Source organism: Rosa chinensis, chromosome 6 (assembly GCF_002994745.2).
Source record: "Rosa chinensis cultivar Old Blush chromosome 6, RchiOBHm-V2, whole genome shotgun sequence".
Classification (NCBI taxonomy): Eukaryota; Viridiplantae; Streptophyta; class Magnoliopsida; order Rosales; family Rosaceae; genus Rosa; species Rosa chinensis.
In genome coordinates this window covers 69,273,819-69,299,169 of record NC_037093.1, presented here as the reverse complement: position 1 = coordinate 69,299,169, position 25,351 = coordinate 69,273,819, and the positions used below count along the sequence as shown (strand labels likewise).

The following is a 25,351-nucleotide window of genomic DNA, read 5'->3' as shown; positions in this document are numbered from 1 at the left end:
TGTTTCAAGAAAAACATCGACAGTATTGCCGTTGTCACTGGAACCAGTTTCGGCGTGGTAAATAGGACCCAGTTGTTGAATCAGATTTGTGTGTTTCAAACAGAACTAAAATCCAAGTAAAAAATAATTTCTCATTGTGCCCATTAATCCAGAATAAGTTCTCAGCAATATGGAGGAAGAACCAATACAGAGATCTGATATATATATATATCTGGTTAACTACTTTCCAAGGAATAATATGCAATGAGCAAAACTGGTAAATCCACATATATGTCTAATGCAACTGAGTAAACAAAAAAGCCCAAGTGAAACTTCCTGTAGTCAACCGACCGCAATACAATTAAGGTCATCTTCAACAAAACCAGACCCAAAACCCACTCTTTATTTCGCACAACTTGACCATATGAACAATGGTAAATTACATGCTCATATTTGACATGTTGAACAAAACTGGGCTTTTACCGCAGAGGCTGCTGGTTATAATGGTTCTTCTCTTTCTTCTTGGCTGCAGCAAGTTTTGCTCTCCTGGCAGCAGCCTCTTGAGCAGCAGCTTTTGCAGCCGCATCCAACTCTTTGGTAGATTTCTTCTTCTTGGCAGTTGCCACCTTCTTTAGTCTCTCTTTCACATCAATAGTTGATGTGTCCTCCTCCGTCTGTTCAGTTCCTGCAGCTTCACTTGGTCCATTAGTGACCCCTGAGTTGTTTGGTTGATCCTGTGATTCTTTTGCATCCTTAGAAGCTTTATCCTTCTTTTTCTTCTTCTTGGAGCTTTTGGACTCTGCAGGATGATTTTCCTTCCTTTCTGCATCTCCATTTGGTACACTATCCTTGTCTTGGGCAACACCTGCAAATGCAATACATCAGATGTTGTCGAGTACAAAATCAAACATTAGGTAATCACTTCGGTACCACCAATAATACCAGGAGTTCAACTCTGCCATAACACTAGAAATAAATATAAATACGAGTTCACCTTCATGCATAAGTCAATAACATTGCTTGATAAATGAATATGAGAATGGCAACCAAGAAGAATGACCAAGTAGATGATTGTTAATGCATACAATGAAGACTTAACCATCCTCTTTGCACATGCTTCATAATTAATAATACTGCTTTCATCTAAGACTTAGATTTATTCTTCTTTAAAACTTAAGTAAATAGATGGAGCACATGATGGCAAACAACAAGAATGACCAAGTATATGGGGCACAGATGTGCATATATGTGACTGTGTAATGTGTAAAACAAAGAGTCAACCATCTCTACTATATCTGATATTGATTAAAAAATATATAAATATACTTCTTTATATCATCAACAAAAAAGACTTACCACGTGATTCATCTTGACTGTCACTCTCCTTCTGGGTAACTCCAAAATCAGCTAGAAGAGCTTCAAGTTCTGCCAGTTCCTTTTTCTTTCTCTCCTTCTTTGAAAGTTGCTTTTCTGCCTCCTTAGGTGGGGCAGGAACCTCAGCAGGCTTCTTCACCACTGGCTCAGGCTGAACTGGAGCCTCTGGTTCATGATCATGCTCTTCCTCATCTTCATCACCTTCATCAAGAATATCTTCTTCACTCTCACTTTCCTGCAGTCATGAATAGACAAGCAGTTGTATAAGAACTCCATTCAGGTTGTCTTCACAACTTTTCAATATTGTAACGAATGCGTAACCACCTAAAACCAAAATCACAATCTACCCAAATCATACTACCCATAATCCAGCCTTCCATTCCAACTATGTCAAGGCTGACTATCATTCAACATAAATCATATGTATAATGTACAAAAAAAAAAAAAAATGTGCACAAGATCAAAAATCAGCTACTAGTTATTCCACTGACACATTACTTGACACACGACAGACTATTCCACATTAGATATCAAACACTGCAGCCAGCTACATTGAACAGAATGTTACTCATGTGCCTCTCGGCTATATTCATCATTAGACACGACGAGTCAATCTAATTCAGATCATTGTACCAAACAAGTTGATCAGTTTTATCAATACCCCCAGCTAGGTAAGGTAGAATTAAATAATGCACAACCAACAAACAACAGCACAAGACAAGGATAAAGGAGCACGCAATTGAGATACCAAAAACCAACAGAAAAAAAAAGGAAATGAGTTCCAACCTCTACATTGGCAGCCTTGTGCTTACTCGGCTGAGGCTGAGAGGATCCCCAGACCGGCTGAATCGGGGCGGTGGTGGCATAATAGTCATCATCATCTTCATCATCCACATCCGCCCACGACTTGGCGTTCAAGGGAGCAGGCGCCCAGAACACCTGTGGCTCAGGGGCCTTGGGCTGCCCTGAGTGGTCCTTGGAGGTCCCTCTGCTCTTCTTATCGGACTTCTTCTTCTTCCTCAGAGTCTCGAGCGCCGCGAAAACGTTGGTGTTCTTGATGACGAGCGAGCCCTCGTCTCTCCTGTTTCCACCGCCTACCATCTGTTTGTTCCTTCCTTCCAACACTCAGATTTTGCGATGCCCAAAATTCTCGTCGTCGACTCTCTGCAAAAATCGAATCGGCTCCGACTCCCGCAAACGGAGACCTAATAATAGATATTGTATGTACAAACAAAATCACAATCAAATAAATAAATAAAAATCCGCAAGAGGGGAGCTATATATATATTGATCCCGCGAAATCAAAGAGTCTCGGAGATCGGAGGAAATTAGGGTTTGGGAGAGAGATGTGGGAGATTGGGGATTGTGAGAGAGAGAGAGAGGAGCTATGGCGGATGAGCGAGTCGGTTACGTTTGCAAACAAGTAGGGCTAGGCTAAATAGAGAGGACCGCATAACGTATTGAAACGCAAAACAGGAGCTTTTATAGGTGGGCAGACTTCTTTTGCTATTTTACACAGTGGTGCTTCCAATTTTTTGTATTCTCTAGTTGTATTTTGTGCGTATGAACACCGTATCTTATAAGAATACTTGCCCAATTTAGTTAACATCAATGGACAACAATGATATGGTAAATAGGGAATGCATAGATGAATTGTCAAACACAGATGTACCTCTTATAAATCCCACCAATGCGAGCTTTGGTTAGTCTTTCCTTGGGTTTGAGAGAGATAAAACCGAGACTCTCCTAATCCTTTGTATTTTCTCAACTCTTCAAAATTAATTTTAATCTCACGCACATTTAGCTTATCTTTTGATGGTTCTCTTATGTCAAGTTGATCTCTCTCGATTCCTATTTATAACGATAGGTTGGAGTGACATCTTTGAAGCAATTAGGAATACTATCATAACATGGAAACGATAAAAAAAACCATACCGTAACAGTCAAGGAATACCCAAACTATTGAAACATGGAAAAGTACCTTTTGCTTGTATAATATTTATTTTCGAGCTTGTAGTTCACCCATAGCATAACAGAATGGCATAAGGTTATCGCAGAGTTCATGTTCTTGACACCCCACATGAGGCGTCTCTTTCTACTACTGTACCATCAGTCCGTTACATATCTACCACTACCGCAGCCGAACTACCTTTATAATCGATGCATCAATGCATTTCAGAATTTCCCTACAGCTCTTCATATGAAGCATGGCTTCTACAGTACACGAGCCCCCGAGGTCAGTTTTAAGAACAGCTATCAACAGCAAAAATATCAACTTTTGGGGGCTCAAAAACTGTATGCTTGTTAAGTTCTATGTTTCTCTCTTGACACAGCTCGAATGCAGGTAGGTATTCAAACACTCATTTTCTGAAAAAAGGTATTCGAACCCCTGGAAGACGTTCTACCTGGGATCAAACAGCAAAATATATAGCAAACTTGGAAGCTGATAAATCTTGACAGTCATAGTTCACAACAAATTTTACCATTTTGTGTATCAGTATACATATATTACATTACTAGGTAATCACCTTGCTCATGAAACGAATAGAAGGGGCTTATCAACAGTAAAAATACTCAAAAAGACGCTGCCATTTTTCTTCCTTTTCAATTGTCTCTGCAATGACTATTATGCCACAAAAAATAGGAAAACCATGAGGAAAAAAATTTATATAAAGAATATCTTGATCATCAGCCACCTATTTGATGATATGCTATTCATATACTTGAGCAGTTGCCCTTGTGCACCCTCTACATTTACCAATGTGTCTTCCATGTTCTCATCAATCCTGCAACAGGAAATACCCTTGTCAAAATTCCAGTTCAAATCCAATCGAGGTGTTAGGTTATAGAAATTCTAAGGTTACTCTTCAAACTACCATGCACCAACTGAGAATGCCATAACCTTAAGAATTGTGAGAGAAACTAGAGTTTAGTTCCCCAACTTCAAAGTGCCAAAGTATTTCTCACCAGAAATTCCCCACAACTATAACAATAATCAGAATGTAGCACAGATGCAAACAGATAAAAGATCATTCAAAAAAATCCACAAATTACTGTCTCTTTTTGAATAGAAACCTTAGGACCATAATGATAACCAGACATTCAATTAAAACAATGACGGGAACAAGGAAGCTGAACAGAACGAAATGTAGTACACATAGCAATTGGCCAATTGCACTAAATTTATGGATACTTCAACGAAAATCTACCATCTTATTGGAAAAATGTTTTCACTGACAAAGCACCTTCGCTTTTCTATAAATGTGAGTGTCAGAACCACTGCCATCAGAGACAAACCATTTTATTGTGCAATATTTGTCATCGTCCACAACAACTAATTTTACTCAACCTCATGGACTGCCAACTAATTGGTTTATGAAGGGGAAGACCACGGGCTCGGAGACATGGACACACAGAGAGAGAGAGAGAGAGAACAACGCTCTGGCGATAAATATGAATGATATATACGTATGTGACTATGTGACGACGATTAGGAGCATCTGTGATCCGTGTGGCCTGGCCTAATTAATTATTTTTTGTAACACTCTACCCTCTTAACGCACGCGGTTTCGGTCGACAAAATAAATTTTTTCTTTTATTCTATTTTCGTGTGTGAACTGTGAAGTAAATTTTGTTCCAGTTTCTTTCTTTGTTGATAATTTTTGTTATTTTATTTTTCAAATTGTAATTCGGAAATGAAAAGAAAAAAAAAAGGAAGAACTTGTAACCAAAAAAGGAAAAAAGGAAGAACTACTCCCATGTTTAATAACATTCCATTTATTTTTTAAACTTACAATTTTACCCTTTTTATATGAATTTACTTGTTTTTTTTTTTTAAAATAGAAATTGATTTTATTAGTAATCAAGCCATAGAAACAGGTCAGAGTCTAACAGAACTTACATAAGAAGATCCGGGAACCCAGATAACCTATCTAAGCTAAACAAAACTCATTAAAGTCACATGGGACGCTCACATGAAGCAAGCCTAACTTCTCTTCCTAAGGAAAAATCATTCATCTAGTCCTATTTTCCGACACATGATTGTGGTACAAATAACAACTAGAAACATCTTAGAAAAGCTCATAGAGATTACCTCTACCTAAACAAGACTTGCATCAAATGTCTAATAGCAAACACTAAAATATAGCAGATAACAACCTCGGCAATAGGTTGGTCTTCTTGCTCTTTGAAATATGCTGACTAGAATTGAGCCCTGGCCTAACAGCCCAAGCCCAAATCCGAGCTAAATAATAAGAAGCCCTATCAAATTGCCTTGCCACCACCGCCGCCGCCGGCAACAGATCCTCCAACGGCTTGCCTTTCCGCCACACCATTTTTCCTCTAACAATGAACACCAAAATCAGATCAATCTGATTGGGAGCAAGTATCTCCTCTACCTCTCTCCGACAAGCCTTAATCACTTGCACAGAAGATTGATTGGAAAAGAACCAATCTCCACCACAACTTAGATCAAGCAATCACCTATGTCGTCAATTCAAGGGCACCCGAGGACGTCAACCCCAATACCTACACGCCGACGCGCTCAACTGCAAAACCGCCGACATGCTCGATCTACACCAATTTCCCCACCGACACCAAATCAAACCCAGGTACCAAGCATAGACGGCTGAGCCACCGTATCCAAACTTGCAAAAAACAACTTGGCCAGAATCAAGACGCCGCTGGTGAAGACCTTGCTCAAACCACCTATCCACCGCACGACGCTTCGACACTCTCCCACCTTTAAACCAGTCGCCGCTGCTAGCCGGAAACGGCTCTAGACACGATCAGCCAACTAGCCGCTGCTTGCATATGAATTATGAAATTACTTGTTGTTAATAGCACTAATAAACAAAGAGGAATCACAAGGTTTTTAAAAATTTAACCTTAAGGCATATTTGCTTAATTAATACTGATATTTGTGTTTTTTTATTTTGTGTTGGGCCTATGAAATCAAAACCTAAAGTCATCATGATGAAAATTTTATTTTATTATCTATACCATGTTTAACGAAAAGAAAATTTTATTCACACATTGCTAAATACTAGATAAACATCATTTACTTAATAAACCATCTAATAACTTTTTTATTTTAACATTTTACTAGAAACACAACCCCAAACTTTCTAAACTATCCTTATTCACCATACCTTCTCCAATCTCCACCAAGCCATAAAATGTCCTTATTTTCCTCTGCTCATTCCACTGATGCATTTTCCGAATGCAAACCAAGTTCGGAGCCAATTATTATCTCCTTGACAATACTTAGTCCTTTCATTCTTTCAATGTGGCATGAGCAATCTTGTGACTGCCCATTTTCACTTAATCTGATATTGAGAAACACGCTGCGAAATCAGGGAGAAAAAGAGATAATAGATTGTGAATCCACCAATTATGGCTTCCTTCAAAAAAAAAATTAAAAAAAAAAAACTTAATAAGAACAAGTAGATTTTTTGAACCAAAATCAATCATTCACCTCAAGCCAAAATGGTACGGATACATACCTTCCCTTGCCAATCCTAGGGCAAGTTTAGGACGTGGTAAGCTAGCACCACCTATTAAACAACCAGTGCTCACTTATTCAGCGAGCCTATGAACTATGAACATACATAGTAAATAGGCACATAAACAACAAAAAGTGCATAGGTCCCTACAGACCCAAAGGAATATCAAAACCCTAGGCCCAAAACAGCCGGCCTATCCCAATTTACATCCCCTCCTTGTGCATAGGGATGGCAAAAATCCCCAGAGGGGCGGAGCTCCATTGGATACCCGCCCCTGATGGGGGAGAATTTGGGGACAAATGGGGAATGGGGATAGGGATCCCCAATCCCCGCTATCTAAGATTGGGGATGGGGCGGGGATGGTATTGTGATCTCCATCCTCAAACCCGCCCCAATAATATATACATATATTTAACTATATATATTTTAATTTATTTTTTATAATATAAATCATAAATATATACATTTACTACTTTACTTTAATGGCTACACTTTTACTTTAATGGTGTTTTGACTTTTGCACTCAATGAATTATGATTTATGAATTTAATCATGTTTTAAATTTATTTGTTGTAGATTTTGATTTTAAAAAAGGCAATATGAGAAAAAAAATTTTATTTATTAAATTCTTATTGGGGATTTGGGGCGGGTTTGGAGGTTTAGTCCCCAGTGGGGATGGGGGTGGGGAATCCCCAATATAATTTTATTGGGGATTGGGGCAGGGATGGGGGTAGAGAATGACCCCGGGGATGGTGATGGTATTGTGATCCCCATCCCCAACCCCCCCCCCCATTGCCATCCCTACTTGTGCACAACCGTCACCCATCCTCCATCGGAACCACCACCGCAAGCGCACTCCTCCCTTGCTGCAAGACTCGAAGAAACCGTTGTCCCCACCACGATGCCATCACCGAGAAGCTGCCTTGACCAGAGCATGGCCGCCAAACCCGATTCCAGCCAGACCCAATTCCAAAATCGATCTGGAGCCTCCGTGTCCTGGCCACCAACGAACTCGACGGTGCCATCATCGCCTCCTGGAGAAGACGTTCCAGTCTCACCGCAAAGCTTTGGAGAACTAACGCCAACCAATCTGTTAAACACCTCAGGCCAACAATCCTAAAAGGTCGAAGGGCTATAGCATATCACCTGTCCGGCAGCGGCTTCTCATTGACGAGCCAAGGCTGGTGTCAACCCCAAGCACCACTGGACGAGAGAAGAATTTCCATCCCTAGACCAAAGGAAGCAGTTCGAGTTTTTTTTTCTTTCCTCAAGACTTAGGGCAGTCCAAAGATGCAGAACTAATACCTCAATTGAGGGTTGAGAAACACCAATATAAAAAACCATTACGCCATTACCAATTTTATTTAGAATTATGAATCTTCATCGATTAGTGTAGCTAAATGTTTCTTGTTACGTTCTAAGTTTGCAGCTTCATTCACGTGGAGATGAGAAGAAAACGCTAGTGGGATAGTATATTTCAAATTTCCAACTATATTTAATTTCAATTTAGATATCTCTTTTGGTAATTTGATATACTAATAAAATTTGATGTTAGGTGTATGAAAAAAAAGGAATGTGTATTTAGTATTTAGAAGTGTGTGAATTTTATTTCTCTTTACAAAATCTACTTTGTCAATCAGGTGTGTAAAAAACCTAATAGTCCATAGATCATATGTTAATTTAAAGGAGCCGTGACCACTTAGCCAATTTAAGCTTCAAAATTGCCCACTTACTCCAGTAAGAGATTATTGTGCCCACTTACCCATTTAAAAATAAAAAGACTATTTTAGACAAATTTTCATTGTAAAATTAAAAGCATGCCACTCTCTCTCTCTCTCTCTCTCTCTCTCTCTCTCTCTCTCTCTCTCTCTCTCTCTCTCTCTCTCTCTCTCTCTCTCTCTCTCCCCTCTGCTTCCCGAGGCCATCATCGGTGGCCTGCATACTCGCCACCAGCGTTGGTTCTCCTTCTCCTTCTCCAGATCATCCTGCCTCGCCTCTCCGCCTTCCTCGGAGACCTTATCTTCCGGCAACAAAGCCACCCGGGCGGGGTACGATGCCGGGCTTATGGAAAGCCCGTCCTTCACGAACCGGGAGTGTTCTCTGGTCTACGACGAGTCGGGAGAGTCGTGAGGAGGCGCTTGTGACGATGGCGGCGGTTGTGTTTGTGCTGATGATTGCAGAGCTGGGTCCAGGTCGGGTGAGGAGGAGTGTTGTTTGGGTTTAGAAGCGTAGGAGACGGGTTCGATCGGAGAAGGCTAGGGTTTAAGGGGTTCGGGAGGAGAGGGTGTAACGCCCCAAGCTGCACCTCACCAGCTTAAGCACGTCACAGTGCCGCGAGTCTCTAAAACATAAATCGAACGCTCGATTTATGTCCTAGAGAACCGCTAGGCATTTTGTTTGAAAAACTTTTTGTAAAACACAGCGGAAGCTGCAATTATTTTTGAGGTGAAAACTTGAATTGCTAGCAACTATTTTGTTTGTTCAGAACCTGGATAAAGACGCACACGGGGTACGGATTTCAATGAAAGAGAATCCAACTGAGTTTAACCCGAGGCTAGATAACAACAAGCCCCGAAGCACGAAGTTTGAGAAATAAGATTTAGCACAACTCCAGACAAGGGTTTACCGAACTTGTTATGCACACCCAGCTCCGTCCGCTAATGTCCCGTCACCAGTGCACAGTACCTGCATTCATACTGTTGTAGGGGTGAGCTTTCGTCCTCGCTGCTCAACAGGAACTCTAACTCGACTAGGCTTGAAACCAATAAATAAATTTTGGAGCTCTAGTATGAAAATAGGCTTAAACCAAGTATTGAAAATGAATGACAAACTTTAATATTTTTCAACGTGAAAACTGATGCATGATGCTTGAATAAACACGGCGCCAAATCCAAGTGTTACCTGATGGCCGGTCCCATAGACCCACTACACGACCTTACCTCAAATTAATTTATCACCAGGTAAGCGTAGCGAGAACGTCCACTACCTAGCTACACACACGTACCGAGTCCTTGATTGCAGATACTCGGACGATCGGTATAGCTAACCCTCCGGAGGTTTAGGGGATCGAACCCAAGGAAGTCAGTGCCCCTTTCGCTCTCAAGCCATCACATCTCTCACAATTTGGTTAGTATGCATTGCATTTTAACATAACCAAACCGTACCACTCATCATGCATCATTTTAACACAAGATATAAGAAAACAACTAACCGAGGAGAGTCCTGAATCCCTACCTGGATTCTGATGCTTTCTCTCACGTACTCTGAGAGTTGCGAACCTTCTGTTCCTCAGGTAACTGGAGTCCTAAATTCCGACATTTCGATAGTCAATATCTTTTGAACAATTAAACGAAATCTCGACGATTTATAAATCGTCTAAACCAACTTTTCCTGGTTTGACCAGGAGTTGACCAAGGGTTGACCACTTTGACCATTTGACCATGTTTGACCAATCGAGGTAGACTCGATAATTACCTAAATTATCGAGCATTGACTTGAAGTTACGTTATCGACCAAACATATATTGAGTGTACCCGATTACCAAGGCCACCCAATACATGTATAAACATTAATTTCTTTCCTTATGTATTATCAAACCACGAGATACACAAACAAACCAAAGATCTCGAATTTACTTAACCGTTTTGCCGCATAGTAATTCCACGGAATTTACTATGGACACCCAAGCTTTATAGCTTCACCACATTTTTGATTTTTCCACAACCAATTCATAAATTCTAAACTTTTATCACCTAAATAACAACCACAATCAAACATGATAGTCATAATTCCTTCACATCGACACACAACCCATTCTGCACATGCAATCGAGCTTATACACATTCAAACAACCAACTATCCATTTCAAGGCCACAACAACAGGTTATCCACTCATTTTTAAACCCAACCTTGAGCAACCAACAAGCGTAATACAATCTCAGCCAAACGACCCATTCAGTTCATCTAACCTCCAAGTATCATACCAAGATCAAAACTTGGTTCGAGAGTTGGAATATACCTTCAAAAGCTACTTCGAGCAAGCTCGATTGAACAGGGATGATGACGAACTGGGAATCCAACACCAGCTAGTAATTCTTTGGAATTTAGCTTCAGTTTAGAACGACAAGCATTAACAGGTGAAGACGAAATGAGAAGCGAACCAAGAGAGGCCAGAGAAGTCGCCTGCGTCGAAGAGCAGAGCCGGACCGAGAGGAATCCAGAAACCCAATTCATCAGAACTTACTCCAATCCGAAAACTAAGTATCAAATCGTGTATATTATGACGAAGGGATGAATTTCCATATCGAATGCGCCTTGAATGGTGGCCGGAAACTTGCAGAAATCGCCGGCGAAAGCTTGGATCTTCACCGTCCGCTCTTCGTTCTTGTCAGGTGCATGGACGATCCAAGAGCATCAGGCTATAGGTTACGAAGAGGCGAAGAAGAGGGTGGTTGTCCGTCGTCGATCGGGGACGCCGGAGTTGTGGTCAGCTGCCTAGCGGGTCGTCGGGTTTCTCTCTCTCTGCTGAGAGAGCTCGAACTTTCTGGTTGCTCTAGAGCAATCTAGAGCCTTGGTCTGATCTTGGGGTAAATATATCTCAAGTTTAATTGATTCAAGGGCTGTGATGAAGCGGTGGAAAAGGGTATAGTGCTAGGATCATGCCACGTGTTTCTTTTTCTGGAATTAATTTCCACAATTCCAAAACTTCGAATAGCCACTAAAAATAATTCAGTCACCGGAAAATTCTCTGAAAATTTCCACGAACTCGTCGTGACGTGTACTTCATTATCCAACTTCTAAATTGAAGATTTCACTTCACGAGATTTTCTGAAAATATTCTCGAGTACTTTCACTTTTATCGAAATCGATAAGTCAATTAGCGAACTATTTCGTTTAAGCTCGATAAACTTTTCCGGGGCTCACAGAGGGAATTTGATCCGATTGGGAAGTCCGGCAGCATTATCAAGTGGATCCGGCAGCACATCAGCGTGTGGATCAACGTGCACAAGCAGGAGCAGATTACCGAGATTTCCAACGGAGACCTGAAGGGAAGGATCCAGGCGTTCTCTCCGGCGTATGAGGCTTTGTTTCCGATCCATGAATGAATTCTGGAGAGTGAGGTCGGCGGCACCGATGAGGAGGATGAGTACAGCAGCAGTGGAGTGGTGGGACACATGTCTATACAAGGCTTGTGGTGTCGAGAATGCATGTTGGGAGTTTGCTGGGGAAAGGAGGGAAGATAGCAGAGCAAATGAGAGGAAACAGAGACCCAAATTAGGGTTCTGCCAAGGGATCATAATCTGAATATGTGATTACTGGTTTGCATTGAAAAGTATGAGAAGATATGTAGAAATAAAACGATTATTGGGGTTAATAATACGATTATTGAAGGGTAATAATATGATTATTGGGGGGCACTAATATGATTATTAGAGGCAATAATATGATTATTGGGAGACAATAATATGAGTATTGAGGGGCAATAATATGCATATAAATTGATCAATTGTGCCGTAGTGTATTCATTTTGGTTTTGGGAGTTTATGCAATTCACTGGAGGGCAATAATATGAGTATTGGGGGGCAATAATATGATTACTGGGGGGCAATAATATGGTTACTAGGTATTATTAGGGAGCAATAAATTCAGACGCCGGAATCCGGTCACCAGTCCGGTAGCTGGATTCTAGATTTCGGTGACCGGTCGTCGGATTCCGGTCACCAGTCACCGGAGTCCGCCACCGGAGTCAAGCAATGTCTCCAATGACTTCTTTCTCAAAGTGACAAAGAAGGAGAGGGCAAAATTGTCCCAAAAACAAATAAAAATGAATTAAAAAATACTTAATTGGGCATTAAAGAAATAATCTCTTAAAGTGTTTGGATAAGTGGGCAATGTCTTAGAGTGTTTGGGTAAGTGAGCAATTTTTAAGCTAAAATTGAGTAAATGATCATTTTTCCTAATTTAAATTTAATTTTGATATTGAAAGAAGTAATATGGTAAATCACAAAATCAAAAATCAAAATTAAAAGAGATAGTATTCCCATAGTATAATCTTTTTTTTTTTTTTTGGCAGATACCCACAATCGTTTTTGTTTTTCTGCAGATATCCGGTATCATATAACTTCAGAATGTGTTGGCTTTTTATTTATTTTTTTTAAAAAAAATTACTATTTTTATTTTCTAATTAAACAATTTTCTTATACATGCAAAAGACATACTTGCAGACTAGTTATACCAACATAACTTGGTCGAATACTAACATAATTGCCCACCAAGATGTAACGTCAATTGTGCTATTGTTTACTGTTGCCCAAAATAAAAAATATACACACACACACACCAGATAGTTCCTAAATAGTCTTCCCTCATCTCCAACCCAAAACGTATCTCTTCCAACTTCCAAGTTCTAACCAGATTATATAAATGAAGGTTTTGATTAATCTAAAAAAACTTCTAATTGAATTTTTTTTCTTCTAATTACTCTAATATTTACAAGAACTGAACATGAACCTCTCGCCCCTGTTACAAAAATGCCTATTTATATTTGTATAAGCTTCTAGCGTTGACTCAATTTTGATCGTTTGAAATGTGGGAAACAAAACTTTCAACAATATCATCAAGCTTTGTTTCCACAAACTCAATTAGTTCTCTGTCGTATATTTGAATAAATTCGAACAGAATTTCGAATGTGCATTTGCAAAAAACAGAGCAAGTCCTTCTCACTTTCTTTCTCTAAGCAGCAAAGAGCATCCACAACGTAATAGAACTCTGATCCATACATATGCACTGCACTCGCTGCTTTGTGAGTTAGGAGCTCCAAATCACCTGTTGCAAATAAAATCCAACAATACATCATTTTCGGCTATTTTGGTTTGAACAGATGCATGCAAAAAAATTTATGTCATTCCAATTTGAAGAGATGTTAGTTTTTTTTTTCCTCTCAAATGCATATTGTTAATAAAAAAATGCTCGCTAGGTGATCCAGATTGAGATAACTGTGCAAAGCTTGCCTAGACAGAGATGAGCCTTCATTGTATAGAAACTGGGACAACTTGGGGATAAAGGTGATTATATACCTGCTGCAATCTCTGATGCAAGAATATCATGGCTGAAGTGCTGCGTAGACCACCATCTACAGCGCAATTTCCAATTCTTTCCAGATTGTCCCTTTATAAATATTTTCGGGGTCTTATTGAAAGAAACAGAGTACCATGGTTTATGTCCACCTTCATTTCCATTCAGACACACCGACATCCTGTCCTCTTCATACTGAGAAAGCTTTAGGAAACACATAGCATACTCTCTCCATATGTTGTATTCAGCATTGGTGGCATCTAAATGCAATGCTATCATTTCAAGCAGGGACTCAGGACTATAATTATCTGCAAAACATCGTAAGAGACATTTTGTTGTAACAAGATATAATGAATTTAAATTATAATGCAGATCTACTTCTTGTTACATACAAAGATTAAACTTACTGCTTTGCATCTATTATAAAATTTATGGTATGGTAATGGAGAGTACACTCACAGTTAGATGGTTTTACAGAAAGTCTGCATTTTTCAAATTTTAGTTAATCTGTTAATCACAAAGATGGAAGACCGTAAAAGGTCTAGATGTATTAATTATGAGTTACTAAAAACATAGACCCCACAAAATCAAAGAAAGAGCAAATACAATTGGCGGGATTTTACGAAATGGAATCAAGTTATCCCCAGTGACCAAAAAATTAGGTAACTCCGTGAGACATTTACTACCTGGCACACTTGGAAAGGAGAAAAAAGCTCATACTTCAAGAAAATAAAAAAAATAAAAAAGATTGTTCAAATCAAAACTTAGTTTGGCAACCAGGAAAACAGCTATTCCCTCACTAATAGGAACATGGTTTCATTTCCCAGAATGTCCGAATAAAGATTAACACAGCAAACTAGTAAAATTTTGATGGGTTCCTATCACTTCCAAACATTTGGCCGTCCAGGGAGTTTAAAACTTAAACCAGACAAAGTTTTTACTCATTTGCTACAGAAACATTACATGACTGTAAATGTATCTTGGTTCCATGTCCTCAAAGTAATTTTAAAGACAATTAGTAATCACATGAATGCTAAATAGTGAACAGACTAGTCTTTAAGTATGTAATAACGATCTTCTATCTGATTGGAACTTGGAACAAATATGGACTTGACTATTGTTTCTCCTAAACTGTGTATAGGATTAAACTGAAAAAGAACATGTACCATTTTGATGCAACAGAACAAGCTTTTCCAATGAATCGCAACATGTAGGATCCTTCCTTAAGTTTTCCTCCAGACAAGTGGAAAGCACAGGTTTGTTATTAGAATCAAATTGCTGCAGAAGACTAGACCTTAATCTGTCCAACATGTAGGCATTAGAGCATAATACCCTACATAAATCATAAGCAACATGAGCATGAACTAACTAGCATGAGTAGAAAATTTTAAAAATTCTCATGTACATAACTAAAGCAACAAAAATTAGGAAACATGTGGAATTAAGGTAGTAGCTGCTCTATTGAATGAGCATTGTACAGGCATTCCATAGGATATTCCAGTGTTCTATTGATGAAAAAAAATAAAAAAAGGAATCACCAGTTTCACTAAATTTTCATCAAAATAATAATATCAATTATGATCCTTGCCAAATTTCAATTCTTCCTAGTTTACCGGATAATTCTCCACAAATATATTTTATTTTGATTTCATTCTAATGTGAACCTGCTTCCATTACATTACAATGTCCATTTTAACAAACAATCTCCACCTAACTTACGCTTGTTATATATCATCAAAATTGATCAAACTGCCAAGACAATATTTCACATGAAAAACCATCAGAATTTTGAACAGTGGGAAATCCAGAGTTAATGCTCAGGCTAGTTTCAAGACAAGGAAATTTATCATGCAAACTCGTATCGAATCTCAATAATCTATCAGAAGTTGTAATGCAATTGGGTGAGATAATCTGGATGACAAAATGGAGATTCAGTGTTTTATATAAGCCAAATTTTTATGAAAGAAGCATTAACTCAATTTTGGTTTTGGTCATGATAATAGCCATCAGCCTAACATCATCAAATATCATTAGTCTGTTGGTAATCGTCAAACTCTTAATAAATCAACTCCTGGGATCTACTTTCTACGGTTCAGAAAACCAAACATACCTGGTCTAATCTAATTACAAGGAAACCAGACTGCCAGTCATTATAAAAAGCGCAGAGGTGTGTGTCCCGGCAAGGTTTAAATGAGGTGTGCCTTTACCTAATGAAACTTCTTTTCTGTGAATGTAAAGTTTTGTTTTCAAATAAGTTGTGCCTCCACCCATATGGTACATAGGACTATAGGAGACATTTCTAACATTTCAAGTTTACTGGTTTTATATTCTATTTTTCTACAATAACTCTCTCCTTGTAAGGACACTATTTTCCGACTGAGAAGTGCATTCGGGTAAAAAGTTATATACATATTATATATATATATATATATATTGCTTTCACCTTTTATCCCTTTTTTCTAGAATCAAACTACCAAAACTCAATTTCCTTTTTTGTATTTTCACTCTTTACAATTAACTCTGAGAAGTAAAGATAGAAACAAAGTTGGCAGATAAAGTGGTACCGAGTAGGCAGCGCTGTGTTTGAAAAATTACAACAATATTCAATCTCATCCAGGGCCTCTTTAACTTGACCTCCAATCAGCAACAGCTGCCACACACAAAACAGAAGAAAAAAATGAAAAAAAAAAACGAAAAGAAAGAGAGCCTGAGAGTATAAAATACATGAATTCTAGTACGTACTATAAGCTATAAGCTTGTAACTATATCAGTAGATGCAACGATGAATGCTCTTTTCTTTTCCAGCATCCAGTGAATGCTCTTATATTCCTCATTAAAAACAGATTTTACAGGGGAAGCCTATTTTCTCAATAAAAATATCAGACTAATGGTTGCACGTACATTAACCCAAAATTCTAACAGGAAGACCACAAAATTTGCATGTATATTTTCACAGAAATCAAATAAAGATAATGTTACTTCTTTACTAAAACAAGTGCTCACCTGTATCAAAGGATGTAAGGCTACCAATACCGGGGGTGAAGAGTGAAGAGCATGTCGTAAGTACTTCACTGCATCCTTGTAATAGTCATTAAAAATATTCTTATCTTCATGATTATCGAGAGACTCTGGCAATCGTATGGGCAGTAACAATGACTCCAACCCCTCTGGCATTATGAATGACAAATCCAGTATAAATATAAGTCCATGAACTAGTAACAAATAGAACACAGATATATGAAGCTAATAAACTCCTAAGAATATCTAGACTACACACACAAACAGAGCATGCACGCACGCGCAAACACACACACACACAGAGACTAGATTTGGTTTTGTTATCCATGAACTATAATGCATTTGGTTTTCATTTTGTTGAATTCCAAATTTTCGTAAGGAAGATGTCATCCTGCACTCTTATCCATTCTTTACCACACGCTGCTTCTATCCCTTATCAGTTATTATCAATAGATGGTATTTCTGAAAAACTTGAAATAGAAGGAGCTGAAGATGACACTTTTATAGTATGGATAACAGCTCCTTTTAAATATACTGGAATATCGAAGCTACTACAATCAGTATCTGATAATCATGCAAAGACTCCACGAGAAAATTTGCATTCGATAAGCAGTGTAAACAAACAATTAAATAATCCAAAACTAAATTGGAGAAGTCGTTCATTTCCCCTGATGCACATAGACCAGTACAGGGACAAGCCATATTTTTCCTTATACAAAGAAATCCAATTATTAAACGCAAGTATTACTTCAGTCAGAATGAAGGAAATTTTATTCTTACCAAGTTCAGAGAAAATGGGAGCATACTGCATTTGACCACCATGATCAGATAAAGCAGCTTCATCTTCTGAATTTTCAGCAGAGTCCGCATAGAAATTTTGGGTCTCAAATTTCAGTGGAGAAATTTCTACTTCCATGTCAACAACCTCCACAGAGATCTCTCTATGTAAGCCACTGTCAGCATCAACAGCAACAATAGGTGGTACATTCTCTACTTTATCATTCATGACAGAGGTGTCTGAATCACAATGAATGGCGCTACCAGCCTCGTTACTGTTAATAGAGCCATGCCCCTCTGAGCCTGCAACTCGTTCATTTGATTCCCTAGTGTAAAACTGGTCAGCCTCCTTCCACTGCATCTCTTTTGGGAGCTTGGAATACCACAATTGCTGGAATGTCAATCCGACAATCATATTTCGAAGAGGGTCATTTCGAAAACCATGTGCTTGCATGAGACTGGAAAATAAAAATGAAAAGCAATATTCATTCAGAATTTCAGATGATGTATATCATATGGTATTGCCTTAGAGATACCATTTGCAGCTAAAGTAAAAGTAAGTAATTTGACAAACTCCTTTTGCTTACACCAATAGTCTTCCCTCAAATATTACATTATAAAAGATGAAAATAACAAACAATAAAATAACTTTGTCGAAAAAAAAAAAAAACACAAAAAAAAAAAGATGATTATTCCACCATATAGTAAATAGTATCAAGGGAATGCAAACTATATGAAGTGAAAACAGAAACAGAATATGGCATACTGGGGCAAAAACAAGTTGAAAACAAAATTATAAATATACATAATTACATATACATTCTTATAACATGGTCCATAGTACACTAGAAACCTCATTCTCAGACAAATCAATTTGGAACAGTACTTAACCGGCTTGCAGAACAAAAAAGAAGCAAGCTTAAAGTTAAGAATCAGAACAAGACACCAAACTACTCTAGCAATAATGAAACAGAAACAAAATAGATTTCTAAAATGTTCCGGCTACATTAGACTTCTACATTACGAAAGCAGGGTATTCTGATTCAATTCCTCAGTCAAGCACAGTAAACCATTATAGTAGCAAATTTTTGCAACTAGTCGAACCCAAAAATAACAACCTTACCCGAAAGCACCGGCTTCAGCCTCCATAAGATTCCCTTTTGCAAGCGAGAGCGAGATGCGCTCAAGTTCAACAGCATGTCTGTACTGCACAAAAGCAAAAACCTTCATGGCTGAACAAATGCCGAAACCATGTGCATAAGTAAAACACAATGCAAATACTCCATACCTCTTCTAACTCTGCCTTCATCTTATCATTCTTCTTCTCCCAAGCTTCAAACACATTCTTAATCCACACCTCCTTGGAGTAATTACCAGGCAAACGCTCCTCCTTTTCCATCTCACACAACCGCTCCACCATTTCCAGCAAAACCTAGCCCCCCAATCCCAACAAACACAACCATCACATTGTCAATTTCGCCCCAAAATTATTCAAATTCAAAACCAGGGGGCTAAACTAAACTCATTACCCAATACAAGAAGCGGTTGTTCGCCGGCGACCTGTCGCTGGCTCCGCCGCCGAGCAACACGCTGAGGACGCCGCTGGCCTCGACCCAGTTGTGGTGAATCACGAGCTTCCGGAGAAGCTTTTCGAGCTTGGCGCGGTGCACCGCCCTAGGTTTTGAGGCGCCGATGCCAAGCAGAGTCGACGGCTTGCTTAGTGATAAAACGATGCGTTTTAGGTGCCCCGACAGTGCTGCCTCGTCGCCGTCGTCGTTGTACTTTCTTTTCCGGCTTTCAGGAATAATCGGAATTTCTGGTATAGGAGATTCAGCCATGGCAGCTAAGCGGCCAAGGGTTTCGGGTTTTGGGTTTTGGGGATTTCAAAATTTATATATACGGGGTAAGAAAGATAATTAAGTGGGGTAAGATTTAATTACTACAGTAAATAGTAAATATTTGGTTCTTGATGACGAGCGAGCCCTCGTCTCTCCTGTTTCCACCGCCTACCATCTGTTTGTTCCTTCCTTCCAACACTCAGATTTTCACGTCGTCGTCGACTCTCTGCAAAAATCGAATCGGCTCCGACTCGCGCAAACGGAGACCTAATAATAGATATTGTATGTACAAACAAAACCACAATGAGAGGAGCTATGGCGGATGAGCGAGTTGGTTACGTTTGCAAACAAGTAGGGCTAGGCTAAATAGTAAATAGAGAGGACCAGATAACGTATTGAAACGCAAAACAGGAGCTTTTATAGGTGGGCAGACTTCTTTTGCTATTTTACACAATGGTGCTTCCAATTCTTGAGTTGTATTTTGTGCGTATGAACACCGTATCTTATAAGAATACTTGCCCAATTTAGTTACCATCAATGGACAATAATGATATGGTAAATACTAAATAGGGAATGCATAGATGATATGTCAAACACAGATGTACCTCTTATAATACAGCAAATCCCACCAATGCGAGCTTTGGTTGGTCTTTACTTGGGTTTGAGTGTCTCTCATAATCCTTTGTATTTTCTCAACTCCTCAAAATTAAATTTAATCTCACTCCCTTTTCAAAAAAAAAAAAATGTAATCTCACGCACCTTTAGCTTATCTTCTTATGACTTCGTATGTCAAGTTGATCTCTCTCGATTCCTATTTATAACGATAGGTTGGAGTGACATCTTTGAAGCAATTAGGAATACTATCATAACATGAAAAAGATAAAAAAAAATCATACCGTAACAGTCAAGGAATACCCAAACTATTGAAACATGGAAAAGTGCCTTTTGCTTGTATAATATTTTCGAGCTTGTAGTTCACCCATAGCATAACAGAATGGCACAAGGATACGCAGAGTTCATGTTCTTGACACCCCACATGAGGCGTCTCTTTCTACTACTGTACCATCAGTCCGTTACATGTCTACCACTACCGCAGCCGAACTACCTTTATAATCGATGCTTCAATGCATTTCATAATTTCCCTACAGCTCTTCATATGAAGCATGGCTTCTAAAGTACACGAGGTCAGTTTTAAGAACAGCTATCAACAGCAAAAATATTAACTTTTGGGGGCTCAAAAACTGTATGCTTGTTAAGTTCTATGTTTCTCTCGTAAAACAGCTCGAATGCAGGTAGGTATTCAAATACTCGTTTTCTGAAAAAAGGTATTCGAACCCCTGGAAGACATTCTACCTGGGACCAAACGGCAAAATATATAGCAAACTCGGAAGCAGATAAATCTTGCCAGTCATAGTTCACAACAAATTTTACCATTTTGTGTATCAGTATACATATATTACATTACTAGGTAATCATCTTGCTCATGAAACGAATAGAAGGGGCTTATCAACAGTAAAAATACTCAAAAAGACGCTGTCATTTTTCTTCCTTTTCAATTGTCTCTGCAATGACTATTATGCCACAAAAAATAGGAAAACCATGAGGAAAAAAATTAATATAAAGAATATCTTGATCATCAGCCACCTATTTGATGATATGCTATTCATATACTTGAGCAGTTGCCCTTGTGCACCCTCTACATTTGCCAATGTGTCTTCCATGTTCTCATCAATCCTGCAACAGTAAATGCCCTTGTCAAAATTCCAGTTCAAATCCAATCGAGGTGTTAGGTTATAGAAATTCTAAGGTTACTCTTCAAACTACCATGCACCAACTGAGAATGCCATAACCTTAAGAATTGTGAGAGAAACTGGAGTTTAGTTCCCCAACTTCAAAGTGCCAAAGTATTTCTCACCAGAAATTCCCCACAACTATAACAATAATCAGAATGTAGCACAGATGCAAACAGATAAAAGATCATTCAAAAAAATCCACAAATTACTGTCTCTTTTCGAATAGAAACCTTAGGACCATAATGATAACCAGACATTCAAATTAAAACAATGACGGGAACAAGGAAGCTGAACAGAACGAAATGTAGTACACATAGCAATTGGCCAATTGCACTAAATTTATGGATACTTCAACGAAAATCTACCATCTTATTGGAAAAATGTTTTCACTGACAAAGCACCTTCGCTTTTCTATAAATGTGAGTGTCAGAACCACTGCCATCAGAGACAAACCATTTTATTGTGCAATATTTGTCATCGTCCACAACAACTAATTTTACTCAACCTCATTCAACTAATTGATAAGGTCTTGGTCTAAAATGGATATCAGATATCTAGCTTTTAGATCATCTCAGGTCATGTTGTACCATAAAGTTAGTAAGAGACCATGTACTAGGATAATGTGATATAGCAAAAGTAACAATCAATTCACCATATATTTGTGAAATACTGAAAAAGTAAAAAGGTCCATTATTAGTACTGTCTCTGCTTAGAGCTAGCACCATATTCTGCAGCAATGTAAATAGGTGGGATTAGAGAAAAACCTGATGGCAACTTCCCCTTGCTCAGAAACCAATGTCGCCAGCTGGTTGAAAATATTACTCAGCTCATGAATGGTGGACTCAACATTTTGCAAAGCTTCAGCTCTACTCTGCATGAAACTGTCTTGATATGGAACCATCTCCTGTTGTTGCTGTTGCTGCTGATGCTGTTGCTGGAGCAATGGTTGACTCTCCCCATCTATCTCCTTCCTGCAAATTTCAAACAAGATTTTTTTTTTTTAAAAGGATCACAGCCTCAATTTGATATCTAAATCAATATAAATCCCATGACATACCATACAAAGATCATAACCAAAAGTTCAAAAAAATCCAAACAAAGAAGGGTCATACTTATCTCGAAGTTTATAATTAAACATCAATTTATAAATAAGTTAAGAAGTCAATAGTCTGCGTAATAACACTGATCGTCCAGAATGTTTCAACATCAGTGTCTGAAAATTGGTAATTTTGCTGAAACATCATCATTGTCTTTATGCAGAATATTCTGCATAAGAACAATTGATGACCCAGTATAAAGAAACAAAGAGATAGGGTCGGTATTATTCAGGATCCTCAAGAGGAACAAAGGGTGCAAGCAGCTGGAACACTTGTTCAATGGTTCACAGATAGATAAATCGGCATTTTAAATAATGCAACACACATAAAATAAGATATTTAGGAAATGGTACATAGACAACTCCATACTATTTCATAAATGATAAACCATGCAATAGTCCAGTAGCAATGTTCCATGACTAACAACCAAAAAAACAGTCTCTTACTTTGGGAACAACTGCGAGGAAGATGCTGATCCATTAGCCCATGGAGGAGGAGAGGCACTTGAAGAACTAGCAGCTGACCTAGCAGCCAGTGGGCGCTGCCGAACAAAAGGATTTGTGGATTCCTTGGAGGCACTAGACGAAAACAATTGTCTTCTATTCTCATGAACCTTCAAATTCTTCATGAAACCAATAAAAATATCATTAGTCTCAGAAAACAATTGGAAGAGCAAATTTAGTAGAACGGTCTCGTACTAAGAATACCAGCTTAAAGTGCACAGGTAACAATTACCTCAGTTCGCATGGTGAGGACTTCTTTAAACTCTTTTGTGGTGCTCATAAGCCGATTTTTCAGGTCGTCAACAACTGTGGTTGAATGACTAGTCGTGTCACTAGAAATATTCCCACTTTCATTTCTGGAATGAGATAGGAGCTGAAGGTCTACCACTGCAGAGTTGAGTGCGGTAATATCCTGCTTGATAACTGCTGTCAGCTCCTGAATTTCCCTTGTAGGATCATCAAAAACAGAAGTCCTCTTCGCCACTGCATGTAAACAACAAATACACGATAAATAACAATTTCTCAAACACAGTTGTTTATAGCAACAGCAACATGAAAGACATCCAGTAATACAAATATTAAATCAAGTTTAATCTAGTTGCAAGGAGGACATAAAGGATGGCGCATCAGCTCCCAATCTACGAACTAGACTACCATATGTCAGTGTGAACCGAAAGATTGCAATATTTCATGCACATGGTATGGTTTACACTCCCTGGTTCTTACTTTCAACCGTGACAACAACTCATAATCTTTTGATATTTTAAGCAATGGCTATCAACATGGGTTCCAAGACAAAAGATTGTGCATAATGACATTTAATAACAACAAACACCACCTAGATCAATTTAAATTGCTTCAAATTTCAAACCAAAAACCGCAATTACAATTATACTAGAAATCATCAGCAACAACTCACATTTTGTCAGCTTTCCAAGCTTCTGCGACGTGGAGTGTATCCCCAATCCAATTTTGGATGCCCTCTTATTAAACTCGGAGTGAGTCGCCACGGCCGATTGTTGTTCCTGGAATTTCGATCCACTAGTGGGGCCATTCTGCGACGGCCCTGGCCCCGGCCCCGGCGCCGACGAGAATGACTTCTTTAGCCTCTCTGCTACACTGTGGAACTCCTGCGTCCGATCCCGAAAAGACGATTGTGTCCCCTTGGCATGCATTGTTCCCAACCTTAGCTTCTCAAATTGAACCTCCACAATAACATAACCCCACCTGAAACCGCATAAAATTACTTCAATGCCTACGAAATCCTAATAACAGATTGCTGCGCAAAATTTAATTCAATTCGTTCACCTTCCAATAGCATTCGATTCCAAGCAGTAAAACGAAAAGTAAATTACGCAACGGCGAAATTACCTGGAAGAGTGCGAGATCTGAAACCCTAGACCCGCACCGATTGAACTTTTTCCGGCGAATTGAGCAGAGGTGGATGAAGCTTGTGAGCCAGAGAGAGCAAAAACGGTGCCGTCTGGATCAAGATCGCCAGAAAACTTGAGAGATTTTTCAATGCGAGCCCGGATCTAGAGGTCTGGGAATTCAATCTTGCGAGAGAACGATTGTTCTGTGGAGAGTAATAAGTTGTTATGATTATTGTCAGTTTTTGCTAAATAGTCCCTTGGTTTATATCTAAGTCTATTTGGACCACGACTTGTGGATGTTACTATTTTAGAGGACCGGGAGTCTAAATGAGTCGACCCAAAGGTAAATTGTAAAATCTGCTTCAGATACTTTTGGGGAGTGAAATTTGCACCAACGATGGGCAAATGGTGGGTTTTTAAAAATTTAACCATCCCCTTTCAAAAAAAAAAAAAAATTAACCATAAGTTTGCAGGTTCCTATCAAATCACTAAATGTTAAAGTGGTGGACGGTCCAAATCAATGCTTACAAATGCATGCAATGAGAGCTTGTTGTATACAATAATTTCTCGATGCTTAAATGTATCAACTCAATCTTATTCTTTCTTTTGACTACGCCACTCTATATTGTTATTCACTTCCGCGCGTTGCTACTTGCTAGAATGTCCTGCTTCAGTACTACTTCACACGCCCAATTCTTAGCTCTATTAACTGTCTTACCTCACCTGTGGCCACATGTCACTCTGAAGGAATGCATTGGAAACCAACACTGACTCTAGCGAGTAACTGCGATTTTTTCTTTTTGGCGCCTAATAACTCAATGGCAAAAATGACATTCTCGATACTTAACGGATGATGATGCTCAATGTGGAAACCAATACTGACTCAAGCGAGTAGTTGCAAATATTTCATTTTTAGCGCTTAATAATTGAGAGGCAAAAATGACATTCTCGATATCTAAAGGATAATGATGCTCAGTGTGGAAACCAACACTTACTAGAGCGAGTAGCTGCAGTATTTCCT

The 25,351-nt window shown here is 38.8% G+C and overlaps 3 protein-coding genes across 4 annotated transcripts; all 3 read right to left on the bottom strand.

Moving 5' to 3' along the window:
* Nucleotides 1-143: 143 nt before the first annotated feature.
* Nucleotides 144-2,817, bottom strand: LOC112172528 (ABC transporter F family member 4). Its single transcript, XM_024309912.2, has 3 exons — nucleotides 2,140-2,817; nucleotides 1,336-1,588; nucleotides 144-844 (listed from the first exon to the last, which is right to left on the bottom strand). The coding sequence occupies exons 1-3, from the start codon at nucleotides 2,452-2,454 to the stop codon at nucleotides 459-461; spliced, it is 954 nt and encodes a 317-aa protein (XP_024165680.1). The 5' UTR covers nucleotides 2,455-2,817; the 3' UTR covers nucleotides 144-458.
* A 10,476-nt stretch (nucleotides 2,818-13,293) lies between these two features.
* Nucleotides 13,294-19,964, bottom strand: LOC112172525. 2 transcript variants are annotated; one of them, XM_024309909.2, is made up of 9 exons: nucleotides 19,256-19,964; nucleotides 19,015-19,158; nucleotides 18,850-18,932; nucleotides 17,730-18,184; nucleotides 16,935-17,098; nucleotides 16,496-16,581; nucleotides 15,098-15,264; nucleotides 13,934-14,239; nucleotides 13,294-13,682 (listed from the first exon to the last, which is right to left on the bottom strand). In XM_024309909.2, exons 1-9 carry the CDS (start codon nucleotides 19,562-19,564, stop codon nucleotides 13,495-13,497), a joined length of 1,902 nt encoding a protein of 633 aa, XP_024165677.1. In that variant the 5' UTR covers nucleotides 19,565-19,964; the 3' UTR covers nucleotides 13,294-13,494. The 2 variants fall into 2 exon arrangements, with proteins under 2 accessions (XP_024165677.1, XP_024165678.1); XM_024309910.2 differs by having other exon boundaries at nucleotides 15,098-15,231.
* Nucleotides 19,965-20,938: 974 nt separating this feature from the next.
* On the bottom strand, nucleotides 20,939-24,560 carry LOC112172526 (syntaxin-32). Its single transcript, XM_024309911.2, has 6 exons — nucleotides 24,329-24,560; nucleotides 23,877-24,184; nucleotides 23,190-23,440; nucleotides 22,901-23,076; nucleotides 22,122-22,328; nucleotides 20,939-21,298 (listed from the first exon to the last, which is right to left on the bottom strand). Exons 2-6 carry the CDS (start codon nucleotides 24,130-24,132, stop codon nucleotides 21,139-21,141), a joined length of 1,050 nt encoding a protein of 349 aa, XP_024165679.1. The 5' UTR covers nucleotides 24,133-24,184; nucleotides 24,329-24,560; the 3' UTR covers nucleotides 20,939-21,138.
* Between the last annotated feature and the right edge of the window lie 791 nt (nucleotides 24,561-25,351).

Bases quoted from the DNA above. Each gene is read 5' to 3' on its own strand.
- LOC112172528 (XM_024309912.2), bottom strand. From the start codon at position 2,454: ATGGTAGGCGGTGGAAACAGGAGAGACGAGGGCTCGCTCGTCATCAAG. The intron at 1,589-2,139 runs GTTGGAACTCAT...TCATGACTGCAG, and splicing joins ACAAGGCTGCCAATGTAGAG to GAAAGTGAGAGTGAAGAAGA. The intron at 845-1,335 runs GTAAGTCTTTTT...TTGCATTTGCAG, and splicing joins CAGTCAAGATGAATCACGTG to GTGTTGCCCAAGACAAGGAT.
- LOC112172525 (XM_024309909.2), bottom strand. From the start codon at position 19,564: ATGGCTGAATCTCCTATACCAGAAATTCCGATTATTCCTGAAAGCCGG. The intron at 16,582-16,934 runs GTGAGCACTTGT...TGTGTGTGGCAG, and splicing joins CCTTACATCCTTTGATACAG to CTGTTGCTGATTGGAGGTCA. The intron at 15,265-16,495 runs GTACCACTTTAT...TGATTTATGTAG, and splicing joins AACACAGCGCTGCCTACTCG to GGTATTATGCTCTAATGCCT.
- LOC112172526 (XM_024309911.2), bottom strand. From the start codon at position 24,132: ATGCATGCCAAGGGGACACAATCGTCTTTTCGGGATCGGACGCAGGAG. The intron at 23,077-23,189 runs GTAATTGTTACC...GGTTTCATGAAG, and splicing joins TCCTCACCATGCGAACTGAG to AATTTGAAGGTTCATGAGAA. The intron at 21,299-22,121 runs GTTTTTCTCTAA...TTACTGTTGCAG, and splicing joins CAAGGGGAAGTTGCCATCAG to GATTGATGAGAACATGGAAG.